We start from the raw sequence: 23626 nt of genomic DNA, 5'->3' as shown, positions 1-23626 counted from the left end.
TCTAAACTGCCATTTCTGTGGAAGGCACCACCATTCTACCAGTCTCCCAGGGTCATAATTTCTGTGTTATTTTAAATTTCTCACTTTCTCTGCTCTCCTCCCTCCCAACATATCTTATATATATATTCTTGTTGTTTTTAACTCTATAATATCTCTTGCCCCCACCATAGTTCTGGATCTTTAGTTTCTTACCTAGATTATTACAACAATCTCCTAATCATTATCCCTAATTCAAACCTTTTCCTATTTCATCCATCCATCATCTATACTGCTGCCAAATTTAATATCTCAGTCTCCTATTCAATATATTCTAGTAGTTCACTGTCACCTCTAGTGTAAAAAACTCCATTCTTAAGTTTTTAGGGCACCTAGGTGGCTCAGTGGATAGAATGATGAGTTTGGAGTCAGAAAAACTCATATTTCTGAGTTTAGATCTGTTGTCAGACATTTATTCTGTGACTCTGGGCAAGTCACTTAACCTATTTGCTTCAGTTTCTTATCTGTAAAATGAGCTGGAGAAGCAAATGGAAAATCACTCCAGTATCTTTGCCAAAATCCCAAATGGGGTTATGAAGAGCCCTACAACTAAAGAATAATGTCTAGCTTTTAAAGCCCTTTACCACTTACCATTTTTCAGCCTCATTGCACATCTTATCCTGCCCTTTTTGATCCAGACCAATTGTCAATCTCCCTGGTTTTTTGTTTTTTTTTAATGTCACACTTTATTTTCTATCTTTGGTGCTTTTCTCCTTCAAGAAAAAGCTTTAAAACCATCTTCTTTCAACATATATATTGATACTTGTTATATACTCCAACATTCCAGTTCATTATTTTACTCTGCCATTGGATGCAAAGACATGCTCCTACTCTTGATCTTGTCATTACCCACAATGTTCACAAACATAATCATAAATTCTGAAATTCCTTTATCTGATAATTATCTATTGTCTTAACGCCTCTTTTATGGATCTTCCCAGCTTCTCCCCCTTCTATTTATTACACTGTTTAGATGGATTTTATGTATTTATCATATTGCAGCTTGTATTTTATCTTCTGTGTTTTATCCTCCCAGGTAGTTTGTCATTCCTTCAGGACATGGCCTATCTTGGTTCATTGGAGAATGCCCAGAACCTGTCAGAGTGCTCTGAATAGAATATATATTTAATAAATAAATATTTATTGAATGGAATTTATTGAAAGCTCTACAGATATAGTAAAAATGTCTGATCTAAAAGCTTTAGGCATGCTTTGTTGTTGTTTTTTCAATCAGGATATCACTTGTGTTCAACTTTAGAAGTTACTTAACATCATAGAATGTCACAGATGGAAGAGACTCAGTGAGCATTCAACCTGCTGGACTCCCCTTCCTCTCCTCCCCACTTACCTGAGGGCCCTAGTGATTCACTTGTAATTTATGCCTTCTCTTCTCTGTTTAGTGGGGAAAGACAAGATTTGTGATTGCCTTCCTCGGGGTCTTTGTGAGGAATGGTTTTAGAATTCTTCAGCTGAAGACCTCAATGATTGAAATGAAGAAATTATCTTATTGCCATGACAGATCTTATATGGTCTTATACAGGATTTATTACCACCACCACCCACATCTAACCCACACACAGACATATAGAACCACAAATGCATGCATATCAAGAAAAATCAGTATTTAACCTTTCTGCAAAGAAAGAATTGATTTGAGGCAAAAAAAATCTGAGCTGAAAGAAAGCTCAGAAGTATTATAGTACAACCTGAAGCAAGAATCCCATTAAAACATCCTCAACAAGCAATCTTCCCTTCTCCCCTTAAACACCTTTAATGACACAAAACTCACTAACTCACAAAGCATCCCATTCCATTGTTATTATTTGTTTCCTGTTAGAAAGTTCCATCTTAGAGTGATCTAATATCATCTGAATGTTAACTCCAAATCACCAACCTAGAGATAGAACCATAGGAACACACTTGTGTTTAGATATAGAAAAGAACTCAGAAACTACCAGCTCCAACTCCTTTATTTTTCAGATGGGTAAACTAAGACTCATAGAAGTTGTAACTTGCTTAAGATCAATGAGGTAGTGAGTATAATGTTCTGGTTAGTTTTCTGGAAGTCTCTGGACCAGCCTTTGTTTCAGCAGAGTAATCATCACGAGAATAGCCAGAGATAAAGTCCAAAAATCTTTATTATCTCCTTCACAGTCTGTTTCCTTGCCTGGGGCCTGGGCCAGCCTTCTAGAGGTCCTCCGGAATGTGTCTTGGTTTCTGTGGGGGAGGCAGGAGGACCACCATGGCAGTTTCTGCCTTGTGTTTCCCTGAGTTTGGGAGCTTGTGCTCCAACCTCCAGTCGAAGTCTTCTGAATCCATTCATCATACTGAGTATAAGCCAATCATTATATCACTGGGGAACCATTATTTGTTGTAAGATTAATTCAATCAACAACTGAACTAGAGAACTATTAATCACCATGCTAAACTAGATCACCATTGTATTATCAATTCCACTGAGTTAACACCTTGTAAGAATCCTTGTTTCAAGTACAGAGTTCTGGCCATTCCAAATGAGTGATAAGAGATTTAGTTGTGGGTCTTCTGACACCAGAGCCAGTCCTTTTTCCCAGTGCATTTAAAACAGTATCTTGGCTTCCAAACCAATGATGGACCCTAAATACTTTCTGCTAAAATTCAATCATTATCAAACCTTGCATGTAGATTAAGTGTTGTTGAAAGTGGAAATGGAAATGGCTCTATTAGAGCAGTAGGTCCTCAGCCTTTGGCTATTGCTCTGACTGTACAGCTACCACTCTAGAAAGACAGAAGTGTATGTGAAGACATTTTTTGCCTTTGTCTGCAAACAAGACTAAGATGGGCTAGGTTATTATGGAAGGGCAGGGGGAAGGAAGAGAGAGCATCTCAGTACAGTGAATAGCCATGAGGAAGTTTTGCAATACAGCTTATCCCACTCTGCAGTTCTTGTTCTTCTGGTATCAATGCAGTTCTCAGCCTGCATATAAAAAGCTCAGAATGATTCTTTTCCTTAGGTACTGACAGTTCCTTCTTAGGTGAAGGGGCCTAACTGAGTTTTATGAACTAAAGCCAGAAAAGACATAGTGCCTTTTCTGTGAAAGAGAGAGAATTGAACTTGTCATGAGGAGCAAAATTTGAATCCTAGCTCTCCCATTTAAATTGTGTGATCTTAGATAAGTCACATATTCTCTCTGAGCCCCCTTTATCTTAGTTGTACTTGTTCTGTTTCCCTCTCTGGATCAGAAGGAAAGGTGGGTTGACCTCAGCAGGGGAATGATACCCACCTGGTGCTGTAGTTTCCCTGTGATATTGCTCTCAAAGAGAGGTACCAAAGAATAAACATGGCATAAGGATAGTACTGTGGATTCTGTGCTCCTCTTTCAGATGGAGCTGGGACATTTTGGGGGGAATATCTGGTGGGTACATACGCCCCCTCAGATGACATGGGTAACCACCAACTATTCTCAGGCTTGATTGTTGTTATTGAAATGGAAAATGCCAGTTGTGGATTTCTTGGTCTTAACCACACTCCCTCCATATCCATCTCCTTTTTCCTCACTGTTCCACTTATTGGTACCCTGGCTAAGAGATTCAGAGATTGCCTATCTTGGATTGTAGTGACTGTTCACATTGTATTTTATTTGCTCAAATCAGTTCTGGCATCTGCAATGTGAACCCTCCATGTTTTTCTGCCTCTTGGAGGACCAGTTGTGGTTTTGTATCCAATTAGCTCATTGAGCTTACTGCCCCAACTTATCTGCGCTTAACGACACTGAATTCATAGGGCAGGACTGGCTTCTGCCTATACAAATCTTGCCAATGTGCTGCCTGGCATCCAGAGCAGAGAGGTGCCAGATGTAAAGCCCATAGCTGGAATGGAAACCTGCTTGGCTCCATCTGCCATATGCTTAGAGATTGGCTGTGAGCCAATCCTGTGAGCATGACTGTCCAGCTGGCTTTTAGAGTCTAGAAGAAGAGGCTCACAGAACATTATAGGAGGGCTGGAAAGTGAGTTACTCAGTAGGGAAAGAGAGTGGGTGGAAGGAGATCGGCTGTTGAGAAGGGGCTTTTTGGCTCTGGAATAGCTATAGTTAAGTTTCCAGGCCTAAACAGAGCAGGTGGAAAGATTAAGGTGGATGATGGGCTGCTGTGGGAAGATGTAGAATATTAGGGAGCCAAGATCATGAACCTGCCAGGATGTTCCTGCTGGGGACTTAACAGATGGTGGCTTTGCTCATCACTGCAGCCCTCTTATATGCAGAGCCAAACACAGAGTTGGGGGCCAGGTAGCTATTATCTTTTCCCAACATCTTTTCTTATCACTTGAGAGATAAGGAAGGAAACAGAGGGGCCAAGTGAATCACTGGTCAGATGTGCACCATTCCTGAAAAAGCTTGTTTCTTGGCTACTTTGTAACATCATAGCATTTATCCAAAATAAAATTCAGGAATCTGGCCCTGAAGATGAGTGAGGAGAGCAGAAAGGAGAGTAGCTAAAACCAAGTTGGGATAAATTCTTGGAAGATATAACCAAGAATTAACAAGTATTTATTGAGCATCTATGTGCCAGGGGCTCTACTAGATCTACAAAGACAGACATAAAATAGCCCCACCTCAGAGAGCATATATCTCATTGAAAGTAGGAGAGGAAAACAAAATGTACACAGAAAACTTCAAAATATATACAATGTGGCCAGGTATTTAACCAGAGCACTTCTCATGGAGCTGGATGTGCATGCTTTGGCTCCATGAAAAGGTGCTCACATTCATCCTCCTCTGGCAGAATTAATAAAAAGGTATTTCTAGGGAAGAAAACAAATAATTGAGAACATCAGGCCTCATATAGGAAGTAATCTAAATTACAAGAGGAAATTAAGTGTTCCAAGAGGCAGAGCCAAGGAGGAACAGATTCCAGACATTGGGGATGGGCAAGGTAAAAAAAAAAAAAAAAAAAATGATAGAAAGTGTGTGCTGGGAATAGCAAACTGCCTGATTTAGCTGGCACAGAAAATGCATGAGGGGTAGTGTAATAAGATATTCCATAGCACACTGAGATCATAGTAGTAGGTAGTAGTAGGTTGTGGTAGTAATAGTATTAGTGGTAGTGGTGGTGGTAGTAGTAGTAACATTTATATAGCATCTTAGGTTTGCAAAGTATTTCACTTTACACACACACACACACACACACATATATAATTTTATATTATTTATTTAATTCTCACAACAACCCTATGGTATAGGTGCTATAGTTATTATTACTATTTTACAGAAGAGAACAGAGGTTGAGAAAGGTTAATTGACTTGCTCAGTCTCACAGAACTATTAAGTGTCTTAAGGCAGATCTTGATTCTAGGTTCAGTATTCTCTCTAGTGGGCCATATTGCCTCTCAATTTAAGAAATTTGTCTTTCTACTCTTCACAACTGTCTTAACTCAAGGTTTGTCTTTTGACTTTCAGATGGAACAGGCTAAATAAAATAAATAGGCTGATCCTTGACCCTTGGCTCTGATCTGTTGGGTGCTTGAAGTTATTTTTTCATTTTAAGATGAAGCTTGTATTATCAATGGCAAAAGCAGTCTAAGAACCATGGGCTTCAGAAAAGATGAGGTCAGACTTTAGCCACTGAGGTATATAAAAACTACAAAATCTATAAAATGCTGGGTTCTATGTTCTTCTTTCTTTTCTTTTCTTTTTTTAAAATTTTATTTATTTATTTTTATTTATTATAGCTTTTTACTTACAAGTTATATGCATGGGTAATTTTACAGCATTGACAATTGCCAAACTTTTTGTTCCAATTTTTCCCCTCCTTCCCCACATTGTCTCCCCCCATGATGGCAGGTTGACCAATACATGTTAAGTATGTATGCTCTTCTTTCAAAAAAGACACTTTGTTTATTACATAAAGCTAGAATTATTTCAGATCTTACAAAAGAAGGAGGAGTAAATGACAATACTTCATAGATCATTTATCTGGTGACCTTCAGTATTCCAGAGTCCAACAGTCAAGAAAAAAAGAGTTCTGAATAGTTAAAAAAAAAAAAAAAGAAGAAGAAGAAGTCACAGGATCTAAGCATTTGTACTGGCTTTCTGGTTTATTTTTAGAGGATATAGAAGTGATCAATCAATGTCTCCTCTTTCTCCACAATTTGTTAGCAAATGCTTTCAAAAAGGATGTCTATATTGTAAATTTGTCAGAGAAATTTTTAAAAATCTCAAAACATACATATCCAAGTAACATTTATTGAAGTTCTATTTAACAATCATTATTTTAGTGCCTACAAAATTCTAGCTACTAGGCACTAGAGTTTCAAAAGTGAAAACAGTCCCTACCCTCAAAGAGCTTACATTCCATAAGGGTAAACAACATACACACAGATAAATACAAAATATACAAACTCAATACAAATATTGAGTTTGGGGGAGAGCCCTAAAAAGAAATACTTGTAGAAGAGGCGGCACTTGAGCTTAATCTAGAAAAAAACTAGAAAGTCCAAGAAATGGAAAGTAAAAATGAAGAATATTCTAAGGGGAAAGAATATCCTAAGCAAAGACCCAGAAACGACAGATGGAATTGTGTATGGAAAACACTAAATTAGCCAGTTTTTACAAGAACAAAGAATTGAGGAGTCAAATCAGTCTAGGAAAAAAAGAACAATTGAACAAGATTTTGAAGTCTTTACATATCAGAGTGCTCCATATTTTATCCTAGTAGCAATAGAAAACCACTGGATCTTCTTGAGTAAGAAAATGACTTGGTCAGACTTTAGGAATGTCAATTTGATTTCTCTATGGAGGATGGATTAGAAAGAGGAGAGACTAGAGATGGGAAAGTAATGAGAAGGCTATTATAGTAATTGGCATGAAAGGTGATAAAAATCTGCAACAAATATCCTAGTAGTGGAACTGATAAAATATGGCAACTGGTTGGATATGAGGAATGAATGACAGTGAAGGATCAAAGATGACTCCTAAATGTGAACCTCAATGATTATGGTACATAATCCTTGATAGGGAAAGTTATAAGGAAGGTATTTGTGGAAAGATGAGTTTTATTTTGGACAAGTTGAGTTTGAAATACTTGTGGAACATCCTGATGGATCCCATCAGAATATTAGTCATGTGGAACTGGTACTTAGGATGAAGAATGACCATGTAAAATTTGAGAGTACTCTATGTAAAAAGGATAATTGAACCATTGGGAGTTGAAATCAAGGAGAGAGTGTATAGGAAAAGAGAGAGAGAGAAAGAGAGAGAGAGAGAGAGAGAGAGAGAGAGAGAGAGAGAGAGAGAGAACGAACTCAAGGCAGAGTTTGAGGAGTTCAATAGGTTAGGAGATATTGACCTAAATGATCCATGAAAAAGAACAGTCATACGAATAGAAAAAGAGCAAAGAGAAAATAGTTTTATGAAATTTAGGGAGGAAAGAGTATATAGAAGGGAGTCAACAGTGTCACTGAAGAGAGATCTAGAAAGATGAAAAATGAGCAATGACCCCTGTATTTGTAGATCTCTATTAACTTTGTAGAGAGCAATTTGAATTGATTCAAGGAATTGAAAGCTAGACTTTAAAACTGGGAACTGAGAGGGGTGTGGGGAAACTGCAGCAATAAATATAAACACTTTTTTCTAGGAATTTGGTCTGTGCCCTCTCTCTCTCAGTTTATATAGGGAACTAGGTGATATAGTTAATAGAGTGCTGGACTTAGATTCAGAAAAACCTGAGTGAGAATCCCACCTTATATACTTATTAGCTATGTGACTCTGGGAATATCTTTCTCAGCCTCAGTTTTCTCATCTTCAAAATAGGGATAATAATAGCATATAAATCACAGGGTTATTGGGAGTCTCAAATGGGATAGCATATTTAACACACAATGAAAATCTTAAAGTGCTATATAGGTAAAAATGCTTAGGGAGATACTATATGTTTACCTGGTATATATTCAGATGTTATAAGTACCTGCTGCTGAGAGGACTTTCCAGGACCAGCAGAAGACAATTCAGGAATCTAGTATTGTCTAGCCTATTAAAATGAAGCATGGTAATAAAAAAAAGGAAAAAAAAGCAGTCTTAGATGGAGCAATTAATCTAATTTTATTCAAGAGTCTTGATTATATTACACCTGGTTTGCTTCAAAGAGTGCTTATTTTGACTAGATTTTGCCTAATGTATGTAGACCCTTGAAGGCTGGGAAGCCTTAACTTAAGACTTGTTCTTTGTTTGACCATAAACAAGAGGCCTACTCTCTGGAAGCCTCCATTTTTCTCACATATAGAGTACAACTATTACTATCCATAATATTTACTTCATGTGTTGTGAGGAACAAATGAAATATTGTGGATAAAAGTGCTTTGCAAACCGTAAAGCACTGTATACATGTCAGTTATTATTATTATTTACAGCCTTATTTGATGATATGATGCAGAATTTGTGGGCCATTTACATTGACCCTATGGTATTTTTTTTGCATTCACTGATGCAAAACCACCCCTTAGCTTAGATCTCCATTCTTGATCCAACTTTGAGGCACAAGTCACTACCTTGGAACACTGTTGAGTCAGGGCCCTGTGGTCAGGTTCCCTGGTGGGATCCTGTGTACATTCTCTGCCCTGCTTGAGTTCTCTCCTCTAGGATGACCCTGCCGGAAGGCTGGGGAGCACTAACAGAACTTTAGCTTGGAACACTGTGTCTCAGCAGTAGGGCCCATTAGAAGTGAATGTTCTTAGTGGGGCATTTTATTTGCACACTCCAGTAGAGTGGACACTAAAAGGGTTTTCTAACGTTTCATGGGCTGCTAATTTCCTCAGTGACCCTTTTTGTTGGGACCTGACCCCAGCCAGAGGCTCTGTGCGATGAATGCCAGCGCCTGACACAGAACCTGGGTGAAGGGTGACAATGAGGCCTCTATTGGCTTTAATCAGGCTCCAGTTGCATCTTAAAACAGGGGGAATTTGTGTGGCTCTCAAAAGCCCTGGGTGGCGCAATAATGGAGACCCCCGGTCTCCCATGGAGGCCAAGGCAGCCCACAGACAGCAGCTAAAGGATTCTTGAGGCAGGAGGGAGGTGGGAGATGTCAGGCGGGCAAGCAGGCGGGGGCTCTTTTGTCAAAAGGGGTCTCTTTAGAAAACCAGGACTGCTCTGAATGCCTCCCAAGCTCTATTGGGCGGCCCAATCGGGCCTGACAGATGGATATCACAGGCACACTGCTTATTCAGGGAACTGGAGCCTCTCTGCCCCTACCCCCGCCCGTCTATTCATCACCAGGCTAATTAGTTTTTGTCTGTGCTCTCTCTCCTCCCCTGCAGACTGTGATTCCTACTGCAAGGCCTCCAAAGGGAAGCTGAAGATTAACATGAAAAAGTATTGCAAGAAGGACTATGGTGAGTCACAGAGTTTCTCTCCTAGGGGAAAAAAAAGTGTAAGCTTATAGGGGGAGGGGGAAGAAAAAAGAGGGAAGGAGGGAGAGGGAGAGAAAGTAAAAGTGGAAGGAGAGAGAGAGAGAGAGAGAGAGAGAGAGAGAGAGAGAGAGAGAATGTGCGTGTATGTATGTACATGTCCTCTGTGTGCACATGTGAAGATCTGCATGCCCAACACAGGAACAAGGAACAGACACATATATCTGTTCACTTGATGGGCATTAGGTGCTGATGGGGTACATCAAGATTTCTGTGTAGGTCTTTTGAGATTGCAAAATTTCTTCTCCAAAACCCAGGGAAGGACCTGATCTGATAAGATATCAGACCCGTCTGGATCACAGGACTCGGACTCTTCCCCAATATACCCCTCTGACATTTATCCCTGAAGTTAGCCCCCCTTTTAAAAATTCTGCCATTTCCCTTTGAATTTAGGCCATCCTATTTTCATGTATTTAGTGATTTCCCTAGAACTTACTGCTTTTACTGACCAGAGCAGAGTAGTAGAAAGAGTTCTGGATATGAATCAGAAGTCCTGGATTCCAGTTCTTTCTATCATAACTTGGTGTTTAATCTCAGAAAAAATCACTTTATTCCTGTGGGCCTCCATTTTCACCTCTATAAAATGAGGAGCTTGGACTAGATGAGTCTGTGATGTAAGTTTTTTCTAGCTTTGACACTATATAATTATAATGATAATTGACATTATATGATTCTATATCCTGACACAATCCCTGTAGAGAAAAGACCTAATGCTTTGGGGGGAAAGAATATTGAATTTGGAGCCCAAAGACCTAATTTGAATCCCAGCTCAAACTTGGACAAGTCACCAAGCCTATCAAGACCTCCATTTTCCCATTTGTAAATCAAGAGAGTTGAACTATATAGCCTCTGATTTCTCTTCCAGATGTAAATCAAGGGTCCAGTGATCTTACAGGATGAGATGATCTCTTTAGCTCCTTTCCTGCAATAACATCCTATTGTATCTCTGATTTTGCAGAGTTAAATAGAGAAAAATAAAGAACACTCATAGGATCTTAGATTTGAAGTCAGAAGGAAACTTAGAGACCATTTAGTCCAGCCTCTTCATTTTAAAGAGTTGGAAACAGAGGCTAAGGACACTGTCTGTGGCCACACTAAATTTCAGAGGCAAGATTCTGAGCCAGATCTCCCTGGCTCCAAATCAGGCATTGTAGCCACTCGATCATGATGCTTCCTATCCAAGGCCCATAATTCCATCCCTTATCATTTAGAAGAATTCTTTAGAATTTAGAATTAGAATTTGTACTCTTCAAGTACAAATTGGACTGAAGGAGACTGAGATTTCTTCTGAAATGCTGAAAATAAGCTCAACTACTACCACACCCCTCCCCTATTATTTATTATTATTTTATTATTAGAAATCCAATGCTGTCCAGCACTATACTGGTCACTCTGGGAAGCAATATGGAAAAGGTAGAAGAGTAGCCAAGATTTTTTGGCTTCTAGAAGCCCATAATTTTAGCCAGAAGAATTTATATATATATATATATATATATATATATATATATATATATATACACAAATTCTTCTGGCTAAAATTACATATACATATCATACATGTATATATGATATGTATAGATATATTCACACAAACACACACATACATACACACACATGAACTGAAATATGGGGATAATTATAGCACCTACCTCCCAGGGTTATTATGAGGATCATATAAGACACTAATTATAAAGCACTTAACATAGTGTGATTATATAGCATTTCATTAATCTTAAGGGCAAATACCCCAAGATAGTTACTAGTATGAGGAGGCCTCTTTAGCAAACTTACTGGGGGACAGGGACCATGAAAGAAATGCTAAACATTAACTGGGAACAGGAACAGGGAAAGCATTTAGATTTATTCCAAGAAAATCTGTCGAATATTAGCACTTGAATAGATCTATGAGGTCATTTAATCTTTACATTTTATTCTGAAGGAAACTGATCCACAGAGAAAGGAAGGGACTTTTCCAGTATCCCAGAGTTAAGCATTGCTCCTAGGTCTCCTGATTCCTAGGCTGTCCCTTCTTTTCCCATATATGTGTGATGACTGTCATCTTGCCTAGGATCTAGAGCTCTATGCTAGAAAATATAACATAGTAAGGAGAATTTAATTTCAGTCCCAAAAGTCAAAATTAAACTTGACTTGTAACTGAACTATCCTGTTCCAGCATGAAAGCATGGGTCCTATTCCTTTTATACTTGTTTTCTACCCAGACACAAATGTGTCTTCCCCTTTTCCCCCTAAGCAAGAAAAAATAGTGGCTTCTCTGGCTGACAGATTAAGCCAGCTGTATCCCTGGGCTTCAGAGTAATTTAGAACCCTGTGTTCTGGACTCCTGAAGGTAGCATCTTCCCCTTCTAAGCCTCAAACTTTCTAGAGGAGGCACCTCAGTGCTTGATATACAAGTTGGCTTTCTTCTATCTTTTCATCTGTTAGAAGTAGTGTCCATAATCTTAATCTGCCAGTGTAGGAGATCAAAAACTCAGTCCAAAGACAAAAAGGCAAAAGGAAGGAGTTGGGAAAAGAAGTAAATGAAAGGAAAGGAAAAGGGAGGCTAAAGGAGAGGGAGAAAGAAGTGTGGGATGGAGAGAAAGTAGAGGGAGGGAGGAAAGAGGAGAGAGAGAAGGAAAGAGAAGGGGAAAAGGAGACCTGTCAGTACAGAGGCCAGATGACCTAATTGTTCAGCATCCCTTGTCCATACCACTCCTACCAAGATTTTCAGCAGCCCCTCACCCTACCCCAGCTGGGATCCAAATGTCTGGCAGCCCTACCATGTAACTGGGCCTCTGTTTTGCTATTGACCCAGACTCCAGATCCTGACTGAGTCAGCTGCTTAAAGCACAGGATTTTTATTTGAAAAAAGGACTCAGAACCATGAAATAAATGATGATGCCCAAAAGAATCCACAGGAATTCAGGAAACTAAAACAACTTGAAAAATCTTACCGAGGTTTTATTCTTTTGTGGGTCTGTTTTTGTTTTGTTTTGTTTTTTTATATTTAAGCAGAGTGGGATACAACTAAAGTAAACAGACCAAATCTTCTCCTCTAGCAGCCTGGACTCATCTCCTAAACAACAGAGATAAAGCCAATTGACAACTTTTGAATGTCATTTCCAAAGTCATAGCCATAGGCATGTAAGTTCAAGTTATCTCCAAGTACAAATAAATTTCAAAAAGCTCAGGCTCATTTCATCACACAGACAATGCACAAAACCTTTAGACTTCCATGGGAAAAATAAACCTTTATTTCAAAACAAACTCTGAAGTTGTTTAAAGAAAAAAGAAGAGCTATTTGCTGAGCCCATGCTTAAACAGTGGGAAAAGGCTGCAAGGTTATTCTGAAATACTATTCTGGAGAGCTTGGCATCTGCAGAAATTATGAAAAATTCTCCCTTCTCTCCCCCTCCTCCTCTACCAGCCTCTGGCGATCTACTTACTTCCTTAGGAATAAATAAGAAAGTAATTAAGTCTGAAGTTGTCCTAACTAATTCTTCTGTGTTACTGGTCTGTGTTACTGTGTTTTGGTTACTGTGATCTGGTCTTTTCGGAGCTCAGGGGAAGGGCTTCAAATCTGTAGTTGCTGTGAATTCCTCAGCAACTCCTGCGTAGGTATACTTCTGGGTAATATTTTGCAATTCTGGAAGGTGTTACAAGCACTGGTGAGTGGAAGTGGGATACCTGACATCAGACCATTTGGGGGGAAGATGGTATTGTTGATTTTAAATGTTAAAAGGCCAATTTATGCAAAAGTAATTTATTTTTGTTGTTATTGTTTTTGGAGGCAGTCAGGGTTAAGAGACTTGCCCAGGGTTATACAGTATCTGAGGTCACATTCGAAATCAGGTCCCCCTGACTTCAGGCCAGTGTTCTATTCACTGCACCATTCACCTGCCTCTACAGAAGCAATTTAAAATAAGTCATCTAGCTCATTCATTCTTCTGGTTCCTCTATCTTCTAATTCTCAATATTTTTGTTCCTTTGACCCCCTTTCAATAAAAAAATGTGGTTGAACTCCAGAGCAATTTAAGATAGTATTCATAATATTCTTTTAGATTTATTCATTATGTGCTTATAATAGTTACAGTAATAAATTTTGCTCCCCAAAATTCCAAATTAAAATTTACATTCTTTAATTGTAATTTCAGAACGTAAAGTTTTGTTCTGTCTGTAATTATGAAAACTCTGAAAGTAAAATTATAGAACTGATTATAAAATACAAATATTTTACATGAGACATTCTGTAATGATTAAAAGAAATATTTCAGGAATGCCTCATATGCTTACTATTATTATCTGTGATACTTCAAGTTACATTTATATTCAAGTTACATTTATATATTTTACAAATTTCATTGAATATATATACATATATGTAACATTTTATTGAAATAAATTAAGTCTTAGGAGATTTACTATATTACAATAATCAAAACACTTTCATTGTTGGATTTTTATTTAACTTTTTAAAAAAATTTGGATTTTAAAAAAAATTTGAAATGAGTTTTGCAATATGTTGCTTGATACCATACAAAGTCTTAAATTTGGCTCTGCTTCAAGTTTTATTTGATGTTTCAATTTTAAGCAAGAATAAAGTGAAAATCCTTGCTCACACAAATGTGATGCAAAGTGGTAGAAGAATCTTACAAGTTTTCTTTCTCTGGGAGATATAAATTAATTTTTAAAAATGTTGCCCACCCAACCAATTAACATGAATAGCTAATTATGATATAAAATATTTACTTTTCTATTGGCTATAACTAATTCTGTTTTAATTGATAAACATGCTTAAATTTCAGTGGCATGTTTTATAACTGAATATGCATTTTTAATAATAAAAATATTCACTTTTGAATAATAGTTACATATAAACTAAACTTTGTAAGAAAGAATCTCTCTAGTTGTTACTTTCTTCTCTTCTACTACCATATCACTAGCTACACTCTCACAGAAACTCTGATGAATGACCAGCTGACCAATGTTCCCAACTAGTCCACTTGAAAAGCCACAAGATAGTAGTATAATTGCCAAACAATAACATAAGTGGAAGATAAATTTAAATCAGAAAACATCCTTAATAGTGCAATGTTGAGTTAAGTCAGAGTGTTAAGGTTGTTTCTAGAGAAGATTTGTGATGGTCCATGATGATTTCAAAATAGCTTGCAATGTGTATTACTAGTAATCCTAGTTTTCAAATGACTTACATTTGTACTCCAAGAACAGAAATGTTCACATCTTGACTACTTGATTCCACCGCTAATGAAGTATGATTTCAGAGAGACAGAAATAGGTGAACCATTCTGATGCTATATACAGAGTAAAAAATTAGGGTATTCACACATATCTGACCATTAATTGCAAATCATTTTGCAAACCTCATGTCAGTTTGGAAACAATTTAATGACAAGCTGAGGAACTGCAAGAACACATTTTGCGAAGTCAAAATTAGTGAAAAGGATTGTAGAAACAAACTTATGCTTTAAACATACAAATGCTTGTCACAAAAGAAAAGTATATTTATGATGTAATTGGGCAATTATTTACTGCTTAAAGTTCCATTAAAGAATTTTAAATGTGAACTTAACAAGACCATTTTCATGAATCTCCAAGGGAATCTCAAACCACTAAATGGGAATCACTGACCTAGATCAAGTCTTTCATTATGTACAGGAAGATACTGAGAACAGATAAAATGACTTGCCTAAAGTCACATAGGGACAGCCAAATGATGCGGTGGATAGAATCTCTGAAATCATGAAGACTCATTTTCTTGTGTTCATATTTGGCCTCAGACACTAGCTGTGTAGTCCTAGGCAAGCCACTTAACCATATTTGCCTCAGTTTTCTCATCTATAAAATGAACTGAAGAAAGAAATGGCCGACCACTTTGAAATTTTACCTCCAAATAGGATTACAAAGAATTGAACATGACAAGAAGAAAAAAGTCACATAGCTAACAAATAGCTGAATTGAGATCAAGATGATTTGGTTCCAAATCCAGTGTATCATGATTTTTATTATAACTTGCTTCCTACTATATCACCACTTACATTAATAGGGCAAGAAATATCCTAGTCTTTTTCCAGATTTGCTCACCCTATCTTTTCTATTTCTTCTTCTTCTTTTTCTTCTTCTTTTTCTTCCTCTTCTTCTTCCTCTTCCTCCTCTTCCTCTTCTTTCCCTCTTCCTCCTTCCTTCTTCTTCTTCTTTGTTCTCTATTCACTATAATGTAATTTTGCCTTCATAAAAATAGGGAGTAGGTAAAAGGGAGAAAAGCACATAGTGTAATTGGCCCTACCAGAAACCACCTATGGAATATTCCTGCTCATACTAGTATATCAATGCAAGAAGACTTTTCACTGATTATCCTGAGTGTCTAGATTCCTCGCTGCTGGATTCTTAGACTCCTTGGTTTTTTTATTTTCTTCAAAATTCATGGGGTAAGAGTCAGGAAATGAGAAGAAAAGAAACTCCATGGATATAGAGACAGGTTGATTAGCAATACAGATAGCTCTCTTCTGTCCTGCTAGTTCATATCTCAAATGAGAGTACAACTGGACTTGGGGGGATTGGGGTAGAAAAGAGAGACCAATGTTAGTAAAAATAATCCTGATGTGTAAGTGAGCAAAGGATGTGACTAAGAAGGAAACATGAATTGGGAGAAGGGAAAAGGGAAGGAGACAGCATATATTAAGTGCATACTAGATGCTAGGCACTGTGCCAATTGCTTTAAAAATATCTCATTTGATCCTCACAACAATTATTATTGTTCATTATTATTCCAATTTTACAGCGAAGAAGTTGAGGTAGATGGGTTAAATCACTTGCCTGGGATCATATTGATTAGATTTGATTTCTAACTCCAGGCCTAGTTTTCTATCAGCTGAGCCATTTGTTTGCCTCTAGGGTAGAAAGGTGAGAGGTAAAAAGTGTAAGGGTCTGGAGAGGAAACACGGACAGTGCAATCAGAAAGTAACAAGGCCTTGAAGCCTGAGACCCCCAGATGTAGTTTTCTGTGATTAGCAAGGATTGCCTGGTGGGCAAGAGCTCTGGTCACATTGAGATCCACATCATCTACAGGAGGCATCTCCTTCTCTAATTGGCTGTGTGTGTGACCTCATAGACCCTATGTTAGCTGTGGGGACCAGGAAGTAGGAGGAGTTGTACAGGGAATCCTACCAGGAGTTTTACTAGGAGTTAACTCCTTTAATGGGGAGGAGCCGCAATTGGCGCCCAACGTGGGGCTTGAACCCATGACCCTGAGATTAAGAGTCTCATGCTCTACCAACTGAGCTAGGTGGGCTGTACTTAATGGGTGAGGGAGGCAGTTTTCCTGTTGTTCAATTCTTACTGCATTCTTTTCTTTGCTATCTTGGTCATCTAAGGGCATATATCCCAGTAGATGTGCTAATGAAGGATATATACGCCTGGGTGTTGGCTTTTCATCTCCTGCTTTTCATCAGGCATGTTTTTTGTTAAAAGATGACCTGTTTGATTTTCTAACTCATATGCTTGAGCTGCATTTACATCTGTACCCTCGGGTTTGGTCATAGGCAGACTTATACCTAGACCCATAATACTCCTCTATCCAGAAGAGAAGGCAGTGAAGCATCATACCTTCCCAGATTATGGGGTCTGGCAATTCACAGTGCAGTCACGTTGGTGCCACTTGTGGCTCCTCCCCACTGAGAAACCATTATTACCAGTCATTCCTAATTCCCAGGCCCTCAGAAGAATTTCTGGCCACTGTGCTTCTACCAAACATACCTCTATCAGAGATCTTCAGAGATCTCTGGCCACTACTTTATTGAATTATGGTTTTGTGTATGATAGAGCACCTGAGGACAGTCACATGTAAGTTTAGGATCTTTTATTCCACATGTTCATATCCTACCCTTCTGACCTCCTGCTCATTCTTAGTTAACTCCTAGTAAAACTCCCAGTAGGACTCCCTGTATAACTACTCCTACTTCTTGGTCCCCACAGCTTACATTGCACAGCCAAATAAAGAAGGAGACAACTCCAGTAGATGATATGGATCTCAGTCTCCCAGAGCTACTGCCCTCGAGGTGGTCCTTGCTAATCACAGAAAACCACATCTGAGAATCTCAGGCTTCAAGGCCTTGTTACTTCCTGATTGCATTGTCCATGCTTCCTCTTTGGACCCTTACAGAAAAGAATCTTAAAAGTATATTTAATCTAGTCTTCTTATTTTACAGACTTTAGAACTGTGGACAAGTGGATAAGTGACTTGCACAAAGTCACATAATCAGTAATTTATAGAAATCTATCCCGCTGGTTCTGTTTCCTAGTCTAGTGCTTTTTCCACTAGGAAATTAAGAGCCTGTAGGAAGTGAGGCACATATACACACAAAACACACATATATATATATATATATATATATATATATATATATATATATATATAAATATAATAACAATAGATTGTTTTCTCTGGTTTCTATGCTCTTTGATCATTTTTGTTGTGATCTAATCATGTCCAGTTCTTCGTGACTCCCATGGACTTTACTGTCTATGTAGTTTTCTTGACAAAGATATTAAAATGGCTTGCCATTTCTTTTTCCAGTTCATTTTTCTGATGAGGAAACTGAGGCAAACAGGGCAAAGTGACTTGCTTAGGATAGCTAGTAAGGCCAGATTTGAACTCAGGAAAATGAGTCTTCCTGACTTTAGGCCCAATTCGACCCACTGCACCACTTAGCTATCCTTTCTTGAACATAGGAAATACTAATTTTTTTTGGTTTGTATTCTGTCCCACACAGGTGCTTAATAAATACTTGTTCATTTGTATTAGGTTCCTGGTTCCTAAGACTTGAACTTCGGGTGCTACTTGACCTTTCTGTTTAAGTAGCCAACCAAAAGTTTATTTTACTATTTGTGGTCAATCAATCATAAGCATTTATTAAGGCTTGAGCATTGTATTAAACATGGCCACTGCCCTCAAAAGACTCACAATCCTTGCTTGTGTCCTGCTTCTAATCAGGGAGATAATATGCCAACAACTTTGTTTATAGGAGAGAAAAACAGTATAAAATGGGGGATAATCTCCAAGAAAAGGCACTAGCAGGTGGCAGGGAGAGCAGGAGACCAGGAAAGCTCTCTTTCAGGAGATGATTATTAAGCTGGTAAACTCAAAGGTGGCAGAAGTGAGAAAGGAGAGAGCATGGGGAGATAGCCTGAAAGATGGAGTGTCCTGTGTGAGGAATAGCTAACAGGGCAGTGTTGGCCAGCTGGATATCAGAAAAGAGATGAGAAAAGTATAAAACTCCAGGAATGATAGGAATATATCTGTGAAGGGCTTTCAGGAACTATGGAAAAAAAAAAAAAAACTATGAAGGAACGATGCAAAAAAGAGCAAATTTGAAAAATGTCCCCTCTACCTTCATAGTATTTACCACTAAGTAGAAGAAGAATAAGGAAGAATAAACATTAGAGAATTGATTTCAGCTATCATATGCTATTCTTTGGGCATTTAGTCATGTCTGACTCTTTGTGACCCTATTTGGGCTTTTCTTGGCAAAGTGATTTGCTACTTCTTCTCCAGCTCATTTAACAGATGTGAAAACTGAGGCAAATGGACAGTAAGTGTCCAATGACAGATTTTTAACTCTATCTACTATCTACCACCTACCTGTCCCAGCTATCATATAACATGTTGTAAATTAAAACAGAAAACAGTAATTTCTATTAGAGTTCAAAGAGGAGACCTTGGAGACAAAGGACCATCTTAGAGTTCATGATAGATAAGCAAGTCAGACATTGTCTGAAGTGTGTCCTAGATGTTGGGAAAGTGGATTTAACATTTCTCAGTGAAAGAAAGAATATATGAGATTCCATATTTGGCTCATGATGGATAGGATACTCTCAAGAACAAAATTCCAATCATACAAACAGAAATAATTCCAGCAAGGAGACAAAGGTAGTATTTATAGGATCAAAGATTTAGTTCCTAACCCTTTCTTTGATACCTGAAAAAACTGAGCCCTAGAAAGGTGACTTGCTCACACAATAGCAGAAGTTGGATTTGAACTCAGGGCCCCTGACTCTAAATTCAGCTCTTTCCACTACTTTTCACTTATCTAATGAGATATATGTATACTCCTATTCAAGAACAAATTAGGAAGGAAATGTAAATAGTAGAAGGTAAAAATGAGAGAATGTCATAGTCCTACAGATATCAGAATACTAAAGAACAGTCTAGCTGAAATTTGTGGTTAATTAAAGGGATAAAACAGGTTTTATTTTGTTTTTTAGTTTGAGGGCCATGGGATTATTAAAGAAATGATAGCCCCATTAGTGAGGTCAATATGAGAATTGAGAAGGGGGAGAGGAGACAAAACTACTCAACTCCTATTATACTTGGATTTTCTCTGTCAAGGCAAATTATCTTTGGAATGGAACTATAGAATAAAAATGGGAACTGAAACTCAAGATAAGTGAGGAAATAGTAAGGAATTTCTTAATTGTCCTTAATGAATTCAAACTACTAGGTCTAAATGAAATAAATTCCAAATTTAGAGAGATGATTCATATGCTGCTCTCTGGGACCTTTAAAAAAAGTCATAAGGAATGAGAAAAATTATACAGGATCAGAGAAGAGCAAAGGAGATTTACAATGGAAACTGAGAGACAAGAGCCTTTTGGGAGTAAGGGAGATCCTCAGATTCAACAATTCCAAAACAACTTATCTTCCCTCCCATTCAAACAAATCCTTTATCTAAACTTCCTTATTATCTGTTTAGGTTACCACCATCCTCCCAATCACTTGGAAGTGACTGAATATCTTTGACTCTGTGATATCCTTGACTTTTTGCATTACCTCCACATGTCCAACCAACTACCAAATTCTATTGCCATGACATTTCTGACATCTATCTTTTCACTACTCACATAGCCCACATTGCCTAACTCGTTTTCATTATAATAGTTTCCTAATAGACATGTGTACCTTAAATATCTCCCTAATTTAGTAGGTCATTATTCATCCACACAGCTGCCAAAATGATTTTCCTAAATTGGAGACCTGGACCATATTACCTTCAACCCCCTCAAAAAAACTCTAGTAACCCTTTATTACCTTCTAGTAACACATATAAACTACCAGTTTGGTCTTTAAATCACCTGGCCCAAACCTGCTTTTTCAACTCTGATTATATATGACACTCCTTCGCAATATGATCCAGCTAAATTGATCTTTATCTTTCAAACTCTAAAGTTGTCAACACACACTATATCTAATAATAAGATGAAATTTTAAAAGAAGTATAAAATTCTATACTTGGGTTTCAGAAATCAACTATGTATTCCATTGGATGGAAAAATATGATGGAAAAGTTGTTTATGTGAAATAGAACTGAGGGTTTTAATGGACTGCAAATTTAATATGAGTCACCATGTGCCATGACAGCCAAAAAAGCTGATGTAATATTAGTCTATGTTAAGGGGACCAAAGAATTCAGAACAAGAAAAGTGATAACCTTAATGTGCCCTGCTCTGGGCACAGAGCCTGAGAGGGAAGATAGTTTTGTTTTGATCTTGAATTTGAGCATCTTCCTTCCTCCCCCCAAAAAATTGTCTCTTAATTTCCATTGCAGTTCTCCTTTTGAAAATATCTAAAGTATCATGCTCTGTTCTGGATACCACGTTTTAGGACATTGACAAACTGGAGCATATACAGAGAAATGCAACCAAGACAGTGAGGGAACTTAAAATCTTATGTTATAGGAGGATCAGTTCAAGGAACTAAGAATATTTAAAATGGAGCACAAAAGAGTTTGGGGTAAGGGTAAGGAAGAGACTTGGAAATTATGTTCCAGTATAGTATACTGGTATAATGGAAAAAAGTATTAGACTTAGAGCCAGATCATCTGAATTCAGTCCTGGCCTGAACCATACCTGTGTGACCCAGATTTCAGTCTCCTCATCTACCCCAGACAGGAATTGGACTCGATGGTTTCTAAGAATTCCTCTAGCTCTAAATGCTATGATTTTAAATATTTGAAAATATGTTCTAAACAGGGGTAGTTAGATGGCTCAGTGGATGAAGCACCGACCCTGGAGTCAGGACCTGACTCCGGTTTTAGACACTTAACACTTACTAGCTATGTGACCCTGGGCTGGTAACTTAACCTCAATTACCGTGTGTGTGTGTGTGTGTGTGTGTGTGTGTGTGTGTGTAACAATTATTATGCTTTGACTCATTGAGGGAAGATGGAGGATAGGCAGGGTAGAAATAAAAAGAGTGGAAATGTCAAGTTCAGTGTCAGAAATAACTTGGTATCACTTGAATCAGAATAAAAGATAGCCACTTCAGGGTGTGGTGAGTGTATCATCAGATCTTCAGACATAAGGCTAGGTGATAACTTGTCAGCAAGGCCATAGAAAAGATTTCTATCTCTTGAACTAAGGGCTGGAGTGTTTGATACTCTAAGAGGCTGCCTAACTCCTGAGATCTCAAAAGTACCTTGAACTAACAGACACTTCATTACTCTCTGCCCCACTTTCCCCAGTTGTATATTAGGTCATTAAAAAAACACCTACTTCACTTGGTTATTGTGGGAAGCAAATGAAATAACATATACAAAGCACTCTACAAACCTCAAAATGATTTATAACAATTAATGTTAGCTATTATTATTCTTATGTAAATCTTAAGTATAAGAGGAAACCTTACATTTGAAAGAACCATAAAACTTCAGAATTAGAAGCAATTTTAGAAGGTAAAAAAAATCTCAAGCTCATTCTTCCTCCCCCCCCCAAAAAATTGTAAAGGTGAAAAGAACATCTCTTATTGACACTATAGTTCAGTGAATGGAAGGAGCTTGTGGCTGGAGTTAAAGGCCTGGGTTATTGTAGTCTTAGCCATCAATCACTATATGGATTGTGGTCATGAGCAAGTCATTTGGGGCCTCCTTGAACTGTAGTGTTTTTAAATTTGACAAACATTGACTTAGTCCAATATTTGGACTAAATGTTCTCCAAGGCTCTTTTCCAAATCTTAAATAAGCGTCATCCTAATTACAGTTGACCTATTTTTAGTTCATTTCTTAAGTGTCTATATAGAGTTTTCACAGAGTGAGGTAGGACTATAAAACTTTTCTCCTTATTTTCTCCCTGTAGAACTTAGCTGCCCTTAGCATCAGGAGGATGACACTGGGGAAGGGCTTTCTTTTCAGAGACCCCTTGTAAACAGGCATTAGTTGAGGGCAGGGAGCATTTTAGAATGAGGACTAGGACAGAAAAAAAAAAAAAGCTTGTAGAGGCCCTAGAGTGGATAATCACAGTTCTCTGACTGACATCCCAGTGGGGAGCCAATTAGAAAACACATTTCCTCAATTTTATGGGGCCAGAGAAACTTGAATGTTCCAGAAGCTCCTAATTAGAATTACCAGCATTACTTCCCTGACCTAAATCAGGGGCTATGGTCCATACTTCCCAGCTGAATAGAACCTTCTTTCCATTGTGGAATTGAGCAAGGCCATTGGTTTTCAGAACTTTGTTATTCAGAACTTCAGAACTTTTAATAGATATGGTAGTTCAGTGTTCCATGCTTCACCTGGCACCTGGAAGTAAGTATATAGGGCTTGACATAGAACATCAGACATGGTAGACATTTCTTAATGTTTGCTAAGTTAAATTCAATCAAATATGCATCAGTGAGCCAGTTTAGACTCCTTTCCTTCTCTAATGTCCAGAGAGCAAGAGTTTTAGGAGGGTTTGAGGCTGAGAATTAATTTGCTCTCTGTCTCTGATACATCCCAGTGTCTCTGATACATCTTGTGGATGCGAGAGTACAGGCTTTGTCAAAGCTGAGTTCAGCATTTTGAACCAAAGAAAGAGCTGGAAAGGAGAAGAAAAATAGAGTCGCTATTATGATCTCAGATTTGCAGGGATGTGGGGATATCACTCAGTGTCAGGGGAGATTCCATTTCCCCAGACAGCTTAATTTGCTGCCAAAGTACTATGCTGCCGAGTACTATACTTGGGATCATATGTAGAACTGGAAGGATCATTATAAATCATATAGAGTGTATGGCAATAACAGGTAAATGTGAAGCTGGTTGATTGACTTAATTTGAAGAGTAGTTCTATATCAACTTAGCATAGTTTCCCAAGGATCTGCAATTGGAA

At 37.9% G+C, this 23626-nt stretch overlaps 1 protein-coding gene across 2 annotated transcripts in view; it reads left to right on the top strand.

Moving 5' to 3' along the window:
- The window catches only part of NTN1 (netrin 1), a 441808-nt gene that overhangs the window by 371459 nt on the left and 46723 nt on the right, over positions 1-23626 (top strand). For both annotated transcript variants that reach the window (XM_012548684.3, XM_031965512.1), the window contains exon 6: positions 9323-9397. In XM_012548684.3, the coding sequence (XP_012404138.1) occupies positions 9323-9397 (75 nt within the window). The remainder of the gene's footprint in view (positions 1-9322; positions 9398-23626) is intronic.

The sequence above is a fragment of the Sarcophilus harrisii genome, chromosome 4 (genome assembly GCF_902635505.1).
Source record: "Sarcophilus harrisii chromosome 4, mSarHar1.11, whole genome shotgun sequence".
NCBI classification, from domain to species: domain Eukaryota; kingdom Metazoa; phylum Chordata; class Mammalia; order Dasyuromorphia; family Dasyuridae; genus Sarcophilus; species Sarcophilus harrisii.
This window is presented reverse-complemented; position numbering and strand designations above follow the sequence as displayed.